The sequence below is a fragment of the Battus philenor genome, unplaced genomic scaffold (genome assembly GCF_028537555.1).
Source record: "Battus philenor isolate CCGP_79_NKW_IND1 unplaced genomic scaffold, ilBatPhil1.0.hap1 SCAF_3, whole genome shotgun sequence".
NCBI lineage: Eukaryota > Metazoa > Arthropoda > Insecta > Lepidoptera > Papilionidae > Battus > Battus philenor.
In genome coordinates this window covers 11,669,913-11,682,706 of record NW_027181693.1, presented here as the reverse complement: position 1 = coordinate 11,682,706, position 12,794 = coordinate 11,669,913, and the positions used below count along the sequence as shown (strand labels likewise).

Sequence of the window (12,794 nt, the reverse complement as noted above, 5' to 3'; positions counted from 1 at the left end):
ACTATAATGTTTACAATACGTCAAAAACTTTAAAAACCGTGTCATAATATTCTGTTAATCTATGCTCTGTAAAAATGAATGTATGAATGAATGAATGAAAATTTATTTAAGAAGAGAGCAGTGGTAGCCTAGCAGTAGAGGACCGGGACTTGGTATACATCTTATATAATTCACATGTACAAAGACATTAGTTATGTAAAATTACCCTTGTACAAACAAGTTTCTAGAGGATGGGCAGCGGCGTCCTCTACCTAACACAATACCGCACTGCGGTCGCTGATTGTACGAGAAATAATCTACCGCGTGGACCTAGTGTATATCAACAGACATTACAAATAAACATATTTTTCAGATCTTTGGAGGCAAGCCATGCTAGTTTCATTAAGATGTGGCAATGTTATGTATTTCACACTATGTGTGTCTCCCGGAAATTGATCCTTCGACCTATATTTGAAAGGTGCAGTCTTTCAGCCTTATCCAACTTTTACCACAGTATAAAACAACTATCGAAAACGACTCGCGTTATACGTGTTCGTTACGAGAAAGGTTCTTACGGGGAGATAATGATAAAACTCCGAGTAGAGCAGGAAAAACATCACTTTCCCATACACATAAATTCCCTACTGAATAAATTAAAATACCCGTCGATAGCTGTAAATATTGAACGTCATTTATAACAAAAAAGTGTGTATGTAAGTTAAAAAAGATATCGTGTACGATAAAACAAACAGAAATAAATATATATATGTGTTCTTATTGAAATATGAAATAGTACATCAATAAATAACAGACGACGAAGCAACCAGAAATACGTTTTTCTTTCAATTAGGCTACAACAGGTTTATAGCGTCTGACTGTACCTAAGTATTGGCAAATTGAAGTGACAGTGCGCAGGGCACAGGCCGCCGGGCCTTAGGTTCCGGAGTGGAAACTACAAACCTTCTAGTGCCGCGCTGACTTGGTTAAGGTCGTCAAAAGACGCTGGATGCAGGCCGTTTCATACTGGTTCTTTTAGAAATCTATGAGCAGTCTATGTCTAAAATGTAATTTTTACGGCTGAAATGATGATAAAGGATGTTTAGAGAGATAGTATTAAAAGTTAAATACGATGACTTATGGTGATTATGTAGGGTAAAGAGTTAATGTATGATCTTGTTGTCGCAGCTCGGGCCATGCGTGGTGCAGCGGGGCGCGCGGGCGGCGCGTGATGCGCGGCGGGTGGCGCGCGTGGGTGGCCGCGGCGGCCGCGCTGCTGCTGGCCGGCGCCCGCTCCTACGCTCTCGGCCTGGAACACCTTGCACCGGGAGGTTAGTACCAACCGACATTTTATACCTAGTACCCAAGTTGTCAATCATTGTGATTTATCGTTGTAAGTTGCGTGTTTATATCCGATGTTCGACACACTGCGTGAATTATAATAATACGATTATATTAATTGCACGTGTAAACTCTTTGCTTATTTTACTGTTCTCGCGCTCAAAGAATGCTTAACAGGCGAGGAATAACTGCACTACCTCTAAAATCTATAGCTTATCCGAAGAGCAATTCCGTACTAACCCTCCGGATTGTCTTAAATACCGCTTGTCGTCGAGTAGTCATTTATTTGTCGAAATTGCTCCAATAATAAATACGTGTGCTGTGTATTTATTATTGATGCAATTCTGGAGTGGCAGTCGTCGGGGCACACTGCTCGCGCAAAACCCGGCCGTTGAGAATCAAAGGTTCTTGAATGGCTACCACGAGTCGGTGGACGCGGCGTGGGTAACCCGCGGAAAGTAGCTCGATACGGGCAGAGCAAGATCGGTCAGCGTGACGAACTTTGCGGGAGGCCTTGTGTGGGCGTTAGTCGGCTGACATGATGATGTACGCATTAATTACGCATTTACAAATACTTTTTTGAATCGTTATTTAAAAGGGTCAGTGTAGTCAGTCCGTGAATAAGGTCCCACCGGCTCGAACAGATCTGCTAAGAAGGGCCGTTCGCATATACGAACACAAACTAACAGTTTTAGCCTAGTTGTCAATGACTGTGTTGTTACCATTGTATGATGCTGGTATCCAGCAATCGACACACTTCATGTATATGTCATAGAATCTCCACTGCACTCAAATCAATGACACCTGCATAAACAAGGAACACTAAATCTTAAATTTGTGAGATTCACTACGTCGTGCTGAGACTGCGTGAATCATGTCCCGTATCTTATCTTCGTAAGGAGATTCTTGTCCAAATAGAGAGAACATCAGAAGGCTGTATGTATATGTATAGATGCTCAAACAGGTTATCATGATAGTGTTTAACTAAAATTTGTTTAGACCTTTCAACACTTGAAAATTTACTTAAAGTTGTTACACGTAAAGATGATTAAATTCATCATAAATAGATTTTGAAAATAAAAAGCCTTCTTATTCAAATCATAACGAAATATGTGTAGTGCATTAATAAACTTTTTCTTGCAAAAGCTCTTCAAAGCATTTTAGCAATGAGATGAAACTATGTAAATAAGCTGAGTTTCCGTGATAACAAATGCATTTAAGTAATATAAATCCTTCGCCCATTAACAGTGTGTGTTAATAAATGCTAATAATTATGTTCTTTTTTTTACATCAATGAAAATACGTAAGATATACTATACATACAAAAATTAAGATCCAAAATCAGTGGTTTCAGATAATAAATAACGTAACGATGATGTAGTAATAAAAGCGTTTTTAAAATTCGGATTAATACGTGTTAAAATTAATTATTATTCACTATTTGTCCCTGCACAATTTGTACTGCTAGAAGTTATTGATTGGCTGGTCGCATTCCAATTTATAAAATAAATAAATGTAACTATCTCAGAGTAATCAATTTTTACATTTAGATTGAAAATAGGAGTGAAAGCTTTAAAGTTTTTGCGGACAAATAAGCAATGCATTCACCTTTTTGAAACTTTTTTTCAATACTTACTCAGACACTTCTCGATTCCGAGTCCAAAAGACGTTACCATGTGACTATGCGAAAACCTTGATGTACCTTCAACTTACCGGACCTCCTCAAGAAAAAATCTACCGTACACTCTTTTGATGAGTTAGCCCGGCACATTATCTTAAACCTCAAGGCATTTAATGGTTATAAATCATTGCGCTTGCGACTTTAAATAAAATAATGTTGAAATGAATGTAATTGAGTAAGTCTAAAATGATATAAGTAAAATTTAGCTGTATTTAACTATAAGTAAAATTGTATTTGATAATGACGGGAGAAGAAAGATCCGTATCAAATAGCGGCAATCCCACTTGCAACTGTCTGCGCCCAGTAAACGCGAAGAAGGCACATGTAAACAAAACACCCTAGCGAATTAGAATTAAAAAAAAGATATATCCTACACGTAAATGCTTTTGTTTGTACAATCGTTTTGTGTCCGTGCAGCGAACACTTCCAATTAATCTTTTGGACAGAGATTAATTTCTGGACGGGCCTTTGTCAAAGGAACAAGCAGCGGCATATAAGATGCAAATAAAAGATGCCAAGTTTCCGATGTCGGACTATCTGTCACTTCTGTCAGCATTTCATGCATCCACGCTGCACTTCAGCCCTCTTCAACTACAAATCTCCCCCATCTTGGTCCAATCAAGTACTATAAAAAGCACGGTCGCTTAAAATGTTCGCTTCAGCTCCTCGTTAATTACTCAACGCGTACATGTTATGGCATACTGGGAAGTTTCATTTACTACATAAACGACAGACATAAGTGTTCGCATTGAGATTGTTGAAAGGTAACATTAATAACAGCAACGTGTTTTCTGGTTATTTGCTGTGTGGTTAAATGGTCGAATTAAAGTTTATTTAGTCCGGTATAGCCTTCATCATCATTTTAGACGAGAAACTTCCGCTGCTGGACATAGGTCACCCCTTTGGGTGGACGTCTACGTTGCGCTTGCCGGTCCCTGGTACCCACTTGTGAACCTTTAAACATCAGCGGCCATTTATTCTGCGAGCTGTGCGACCGGCTCCCACTTCAACTTGCCAATCCGTTGGGCTATGTCGGTTAATTTCGTTTCATTTACGGATTTACTAATTTTTAGTCTAATCTCGTGGAGAAATTCTGAGCGCAGTCCTCTCTATAGTTTGTTGAGCGGCTGATTTTTCGTAATAATGTAAATGAAATTTATCATTTTTTTAAGTACGAAATTTTTATATATTTTATTTTTAAATTTTAGTTTACAGAGCGAATAAAATGTTTTACAGTTCGGTAAAACATAAATGATTATACATGTGAGGTTATCATTACTCATTTTAAATAACTTTGATTTAATAGCACGATAAACTTTTTGAAGCGAATTCCCTTTGTAAATAAATCAAAACGTGTTGTCCTTTCAGTCATTCCTAATGAATGAAATACGTACATGGGTAGTCTTAAAATTCAGGATTGTGAAATAAACGACGATCAGATAGTAATTAGAGACGGCGTTAGGGTAGTTACATATATTAATAGTTAAAATGAATGGCAATGAAAATATTTATATGACTATGTATTGTAATTTTGTGGCATAATCAGTAAATTATTGGAATATCATAAAGTTGAAAACCAGTCCAAATAGATAATATAATAAATGTAAAAATGTTAATGCAAACCTAAACAATTTTTTTCAAATTAGGAACTTTCCCATAGATAGGTTTGTAAAGGGTAATTAATGATTATACTTTAAAAACAACAATTTTCATGTCCGTTTCCTCCTTTATGTTTATCTTGTCAAACTTTTTCTTAGCAGTGTGCAAATATTTCTCGGAAAGTATCGATTACTTAGTTTATATTCAATGACCTACATTCGTTCTATGGTTATCCAAGCGTCTATAGATATTTGCAATGCAACGTAGAAAACAAAACATTTAAAATCTACCTGTCCTTGACGGATTTAGCTAATCTTTATGACGATAAAAATAATAAAGGTCGCGAAATTTTTGTATTTACATATAACAGTATGTTCTCATACTGCAAATTATATATTTTTGTATTGTCTGAGGACAATAGTTAGTTTTTGTCAAGTCGATGTCCATAATACACTATAGTATTGTGATGTTTAAAATTTTATAACTCATTGATAACCAAGCTCGAATTTTTATAATTCATTTTATGCAAGAATTTGATTGAAAAAATAACAATCATTTGGCTCATTCAAAAATTTTCATTTAAACCTGTACCTGTTTTGAAAAATTTTGTCCGGTTATCATGAGATTTTGGAAGTTTCCGTACAATAAATAATCAGATTGTTTCGTAAGACATTCTTATTAAATAAAATAAAAGCATGCAGGAAGTAAAGCGGGAGAAGGGGATAGTCGTAGTTTTTCCTTTCGCAGTAAAACGGTTCGTGGCTGGGACTGCGGTCTTCGGCTTCGAGTGCGGTATCGTCCGCGTCCGTTATTACGCCGGATATCGGAAAAAAGTTTCGCGAGTGTTGCTCCCGAGCGGCGCGCGGTGTGGGTCTCAAATTATTTATTTATTTTTACTCTATTTGTGTGTACGGAGCGGCCGCCGGCCCGCTGTATCGCGTAATCCGACAGATAACGAGCGCGCTGGAGCGCTCGCCGCGTTGTTTGTTTGTAATTCTCGTGCGCTCGCCGGCGACGAGCTATGAGGCCTCATTTAGGAGGCGCCCCGCGTTATCTTGCGAACAGAGCCGAAATTCATTCGACCGTGTAATAAGTGCCGCCGATAGCGAACTCCTCGGTGTAAACAACTCCACTCCGCGCGGTCGCTCTTATTATTTGTTAAGAGTTCCGTTCATATTTCGCAATAATAATCGACTAAAATATTTTTCAACGTACTTGTTTACCAATTTATGTCGTTAGGTCAAACAGCCGAGCAACGTGTCGCTGGACTGTTTGTTCAGTAAAGCTATGACCGAGCGATAAATAATTTTAGCTTATATCCCCTTCCCGATGTAAAATTAATACAAAAAATTATTTAATTGCTTTTTAATATACATAACTGTGGAGTGCATTGTTTTTCTACATTTGTAAACACGCAGAAAGTGTTCGATTTTGTTCGAAATACGTTTACGTGTACGTTTTTCATTTTAGGAATTAGCCCCATTACCTTTTTGTTATTTTCAGTATTAGTAGGTTTCGGTAAAAACCAAATTAATGAACATTTAATATTAACCGATTATTTTATAACCATTGTTTGGTGTATTTTAGGCCTCGATAAAATAAATAAATTATTAAAAAGCAGACGTAATGAGTAATTCTTAGCCATTATCAAATTTCGTCACTGATCATCCTAATTAATTTTATTACAATTATTTAAAAAGCTATGCTACTTTTATATCTATCGTTAGTGAAGACATTATATATCTTGGGTATTATTTATTTATTAATTAACTAATACCGCAAACTGTTTCCTACACAAACCCCAATAGGAATATTTACTGTTCTCGACCGAAACATTAAAAATTTACTCAATAGCGCTGCCGTTTCATCGCTGTACGAACAAATCGACGCTAAGTGTTCGCAAGCCGGGCCAGTTAATAAATGATATAACCACTACGATACGCGCAACTATTCTTACAACGTAGATACGTACGTAAACATGACATGACAAAATGCGTCATATTTCAATGTGTGGAAACGCGGCGAGGTGAACGGTTCCGATATGAATTACAACGCATGTTAATTATTCTGTCGTTCACTATTTATATCTCTGTATGAACTAACGGCACAGTTTGTTCATATTAATGCGTCTCTCCGTTTTCCTTGTCTTAGAACTAGTAAATGTCTAGTAAATGAGAAAAATAATTTCATTTTTTAAGTATTCATTTTATAATAACGAATTATTTTATGTCAATATTTCACGTTTTCGAAGCATAAATGCAGAAAAAATATATAAATAAGTAATAAACAGTAACAACTCTGAACTTATGCTTTGTTAAATAATTTAATATTTGTGAATAATCTTCATTGAAACCGACAGACGCCCTCTGCAAGACATAGGCCTCTCCCTTAAACATCTCCGCGGCGACCGGTCTTGCGCTGCCCGCAACCAATAAATTGTCGCGACCTTGACTATGTCGTCAGTCCACCTAATCGGGGACCCCACCCACGCTGGATTGTGAATTTAATTTTCTTTTAAATTGATTGAGTTTGTGAATACATGGATAAAAACAGATGCCCTATTCGTGACCAATTAACGTACAGAATAGACAAATAACAAAGTGCATTTATTTTGAGAGATGACACGGTGTGTGTTTGTGAAAATTCAACTAGGCGGTTACAACGCGGCGCTCGCTTTTCCAAGGATTTCAAACGTTTCAGTGTTTTTTTTTTGTTTAAACTTCCGCATCACTATACATATTTCATTGTCCTCTACTACTAATTTTTAAGTCATGTTCGAAGGTAAAAATGAGATAAGGGAATTATTTCTACGTAGCATGATCATTGAAAAGTAGCAGCCACAGTACTATTTTCCAGTTATTTGTTGTAACATACAATAGATTGTTCGTGTCTTGTTTTATTATAATTTAATGTTGTTTTACGTTTTATTCAGTTATTAACATTTAGATATGAAATGACATAACTGTCGCCAGGGTTGTGTATTATACAATAGGCAAACATGTTTAATTTTTTTTTATATTAAACTAATGTAAACCTATATTACGTTACCTATTTACGAATGGCGTGCCTATTTGAAATAAATGTATAAACTATCACGCCGAACAAGGTTTTCACCTTATATGCCGTTATACTGTATAGCCGCCTGGCTTTGAAATAAAAAATGATGTACGACACCATGTTTGCTTTTACAATCTTGAGTATCCCATTAAGTAAAGGAGCTACACCAAACTTCCACGTTAATTCCAGTGGACAATAAGACAGTACTTACAATTCAACAAGGTATCTGTTCTCTTAAAACATACACTCTGCACTTTAAGACTATATACTCACTATAATTACGGACACGCAGTTGTCGAACGTTTGCTTCATTGGAAATATTTCGTCATACAATCAAGAGATAAATTTATTCTGAGAACTACAAATCAATCAGGAGTTTGTTTAATATTTACTAAGTATTGTCCCGCCGGCACGTTGTAACCGTAGTTTATTTAGTTAAAAAATATTCTGTGTTATCCAAGCAATAGTGTGAATCAATTATTATTATATATTTTAGGGCACGCGGATTCCGGGTCTGTGGAGACAGTCGAAGCTATAACAGCTCTTCAAATCTAACAGCATCGACATCAGACCGAAATCACGCAATTATTATTTATTTCGCATGTTAAATATATCACAGGTTAAAATTGTTGGTAATCATTTCACTACAACGCTCGAAGGCCTGTGGAACATAGATCGGAATTGTTAAAATTCGATAATTTTAATTTTCTATCTAGATAATTACACGTAGTTAAGATGATAAATTGTTATTAATAAACTAGAGTAATTAAACAAACCTCTAAGAAGAATTTGATAAAAATAGAACGAAAACACCTACAATGTTTCATATCGTATATGTTGTTGTCATGTTTTATGAATATAGAGAAATAAAAGAGATAAAAACAATTATAGCATTTGCAAAAGTAATGCAGTGTTTGCGTCTGTGCTGTGTGTGTATAAATCTATTTAATTCATTTTTTTTTAAATAATTAAAATTACGTTTACCTGCCAAAAATTTGTGTGTCCATGCTTAAAGCTTTACTTATTAATATGGCAACTCTTCTTCGCATAAAACACTTTTAATGTGGAATTATAGAGCAAGGCTATATGACATTAAAATTTGAAGTTAAAGAAAACAAAGTTTAATTATTAGAATACGCTAACGATAATTTTAAATTTTAGAACAGTAAATAGTACAGTACGTAGTACAGTAGTACAGTAAAAAGTAGTAATATACTTTACATGAAAGAAAAAGAAAATATATGTAACTATAAACATTATATGCAATCATTCACAAAAAGAAAGCCTTTGATTGAAAATTTCTGTTAATTTTAGTAAGAATTTTAACAAAGTTTAAAATAATTTTTCTCACGCTCTCTCTGTGACGGGACTGTATGACGGGAAGTCTGCAGTGCTCCGAGCACTGGAACAGAGCAGATAGCTTTTCTACGGAAATTAAATTCATAACGTATACTGATACAAGAGGGTCGTAGATGGGGTTGTCCCGGCCTCGGTCATCGACCCCGACAGATGGCTTAGTACCGGTAATGCCTGACTTACGTCCGTCGTGTTGCAGGGGTGACTCCGACACGAAACTTATTGTCGTGTTCTCTGTTTTGTGTCGTAACCTCATAACAATTAAGTCTTTAATGATTTCTGATTAGAGAACATGGCTTGTATGTCGGCTTTTGTAAATAAATTTGTTAATTGTGTTGATTTTATCTCGCCGTTTTCTCTGTTCTTAATTTATCATATACGGTATATATGCTTTAAATATCACGTTTATATAGAAACAGCAGGTTCATACTAATAATATAGATCATCAATTATTAATTTTTTGCAAAATAACCGCGACTAAATTATAATTCAAAAAAAATTACATCGCATATTTCTCCTAAATGAACTTAATTAACGCGTTCTGTATTACCTGTATCAGTTTCAAGGACCTCTCTAATAAATTATTCATCTTGCTTCAAAATAACAGACTACTGTGATTTTTAAATGTAATTTAGGGCATAAATGTTTTTATAGATTCCTATAATTAGAACACTTTATTATAAAATGTTACCTAAATATAATGCGCCTTATTTAATAATTCAAATATTCATTGGACACCTATTTAAATATTATGCATAAAATAAAAGCGCTATATATTTTTTTTAAATTTAACATACAAAACCTTATTGCGGATAACTAGTACAGATGATACAGGTGATATTACAGGTATATAACACGTGTATTAAGGGATTGTTTCATATAGCATGTTCCCAAAAACTATGAATGGTTTGCACAAGACGTAGTTCTCGACGAGCCTATACTGTTTCTGCGTAATAGCAAAAACCACATCCGTGTTTACATTTTTTGTGTTGTGATGTGTTTGAAAAACAATTTAGGAACAAATTTATAAAAAGGTCAATAAACTGAATTAATTTAAAAAATATAAAGATAGGTACCGTGCGAATGTTCTTTTGAAGACGATTGATTGTTACTGTCAATATTTAATCAATTGACTTCCCGTCATACGGCACCGCAGCGCAGACGTTCGCTTTGATGTGGTCTAGACTTGAATTACATTCAAATATCGCGCTCGCATTTATACTAATTATGGCGCCAATCTTAAAATAAATGCCTATGTACATACGAGTATTTGGCAATCGTCACTGCACTTCCGTGAATGGCTGAATCGATGTATAACTGTCTCATTTAACACCAAAACAAGTATTAATTTCTTCTTAAAGTTTTTATTTCATTTAATACAGTACATTAGAATTATCTATATATATTATATTGCTTATATTATTATGTCCTGTTGTAAATCTTTCGAGGGGCCCTATGTACACAGCTGTGGACCGACGTCTTAGGACTAAAATGATGGTGAAGATTGCTTTTTTATAAAACTTAATGTCTCTCTAAAATTTATTTTGCTATGTTTTCATTGTTTTACTTAAGTCTAGAAGCTCGTTTATATTTGTTATTGTTTATATTAATAAACCATAACAAATAGTATTAGATTCCGATAGCCCGTGATGCCGTAGTTCTACAACACACGTACAACACAGTCATATGTCAATTCTATTCACAATTGTTTCGTGGCTGTGGTATTATTGAAAAAGATTTTCGGAGAGAGATTAATTTAACTACTACGTAGCACGAACTCGAGGAGCTGAGAAGAGGCCAACAGCTGATTGTAGCATTTGCCAAAATTATGCATGCTAGTTTAGTTGTTCTATTAATAGAAAGTAATTCGGTCAGTTTGATAAAGTCCCGCTGAACTAATTACGGTCGGAGTTATATCGGCAAAGTGTTCACGCCGTGTCGGATACGTTCCGTGAGCATTACATTTTATTGATAAGGTGCACAAAAACAAGCGTATCCGTGAATTGTTTGGTTGCGATAAAGAGTGCGGCTCCGAAAACGTCTCCGATAATATCAATGGCGCCGAGATAGCGTATTTGTTGTGTTTGTAGTGTTTGTATGACGAGCGCTGGGTATTTTGTTGAATGATACTTCTATTTGATATGTACTCTATATATTTTATATAGAACTTGATCGTTTCTCAAGATTTAGATATTATTTTCAATTCGAATATTACTGTTAAAATTGTTACTACTTAAATAACAACTACGAAACGAAGCATGATCCCATGAATACGCAGATAAACATATGTATGACACAATCAAATTCTGATATAATATCTGCACTTAAACGATTAAATTGAATACAGTATCTCGCGATTATACAGCTGCAATGAAATTATTTTATTTAATCGAAAAGTTATCATTTCTAGAGTTTTCTGTTCATCCGATTTGATTTTAAACATTAATATAATAATAATAATAAAATATTTGTAAATAGCAGATACTGTTTACTTATTTTCGAAAATATTGCTCATATTATTGCGCGTGTTGATTTGAACAGCCTTCAATAATATAATGAACGTGATATTATTGCATGCTGTTTTGATTTATTTTATTTCTTCTCTATATTTTATCCTTGAATTCTATGCACAATAGTAGTTATTATTTATTACTCCTATATGTATTACCCATTATTATGATAACATAGCTTCATAATGTTACAACACAACATATCCTGAGAATTACATATCCATCAGATTCTTCATTTAGACGTATTGCTCGTATGTAATCAATATTTTTAATTGAGTCTATATAAATAATAGCATTGGCCCTATATAGTGGTTGCGTTCGGGAGGTTACGGTATACATTTAAAATAATTTTGTATTTATAGGTATCGTTTCTATGATATCAATGTAAAAGGCCCACCTATTGTTACGTTTGATCGTCATCGTTTTAGCCCATAGACGCGCACTGCAAGGTGTAGGCCTCCTCCCAAGGTATATATATATATATATATATATATATATATATATATATATATATATATATATATATATATATATAGGATATCTTTGTGGGTATATATTAATATTGCCACCCATAGCAGGCGAGTTTGCGATCACAGTGTGGTATTATGGTGCGTAGAGGACGCCGCTGCCCATCCTCTGACAACTTCTTTGTGAGCTGTGGCAATTTTTTTATAATTAATTTATATTTTGAATTATATAAGATAGCATCCTGGAAATCGAACCCGCGACCTGCTATCGTAATGCTCAGTCCTTACCGCCGGGCTGTCACTTTTCACATTTAGTAATTTTAATATTAACAATGTGAGTAATTATTTGAAATCTTTTAATATTCTAATTTTGATATGAAATAATGGCAAGCATTTTGATTTTCTTGAGAATATTCCGTGAAGAATATAGATCAGGTCATTTTAATTCGTCATTACAACGAGGAAGGAAAAAATATTATTTACTTCTATGTTTCAAACTGTGTATATAGATAAACGAATTCAAAAGAATTAGTTGTATTTAGACCAGTTTTCTTATCAATTAAATATTCTGTTACGCGGCATAAGTGATCTTGATAGTAAAATGCTTCTGGTTGGCAATATATTGTCACCGGGCTAGGCATTTGATGAACAAGCTCCTGCGTAACAGTTTTTCGGCTAACCATAGCCAAGGTTTTAATACGTAAGATAGTAAATCTCATCAGCTCTATGGTTGACTGAAAGTAAGCGTTTTGCGGACCGCCCCACGTACAACATTTTTTTTCCTTTTACTTGTGTTTTTTTAAGGTA

At 34.7% G+C, this 12,794-nt stretch overlaps 1 protein-coding gene across 6 annotated transcripts in view; it reads left to right on the top strand.

The window, feature by feature from the left end:
- Positions 1 to 12,794, top strand: part of LOC137927018 (insulin receptor-like) — a 91,227-nt gene that overhangs the window by 15,308 nt on the left and 63,125 nt on the right. For all 6 annotated transcript variants that reach the window (XR_011107728.1, XR_011107727.1, XR_011107726.1 and 3 more), the window contains exon 2: positions 1,165 to 1,307. Coding sequence is in view for 3 of the 6 variants with exons in the window: in XM_068770789.1 (XP_068626890.1) it covers positions 1,208 to 1,307 (100 nt within the window). In the remaining 3 variants the exon portion in view is untranslated. The remainder of the gene's footprint in view (positions 1 to 1,164; positions 1,308 to 12,794) is intronic.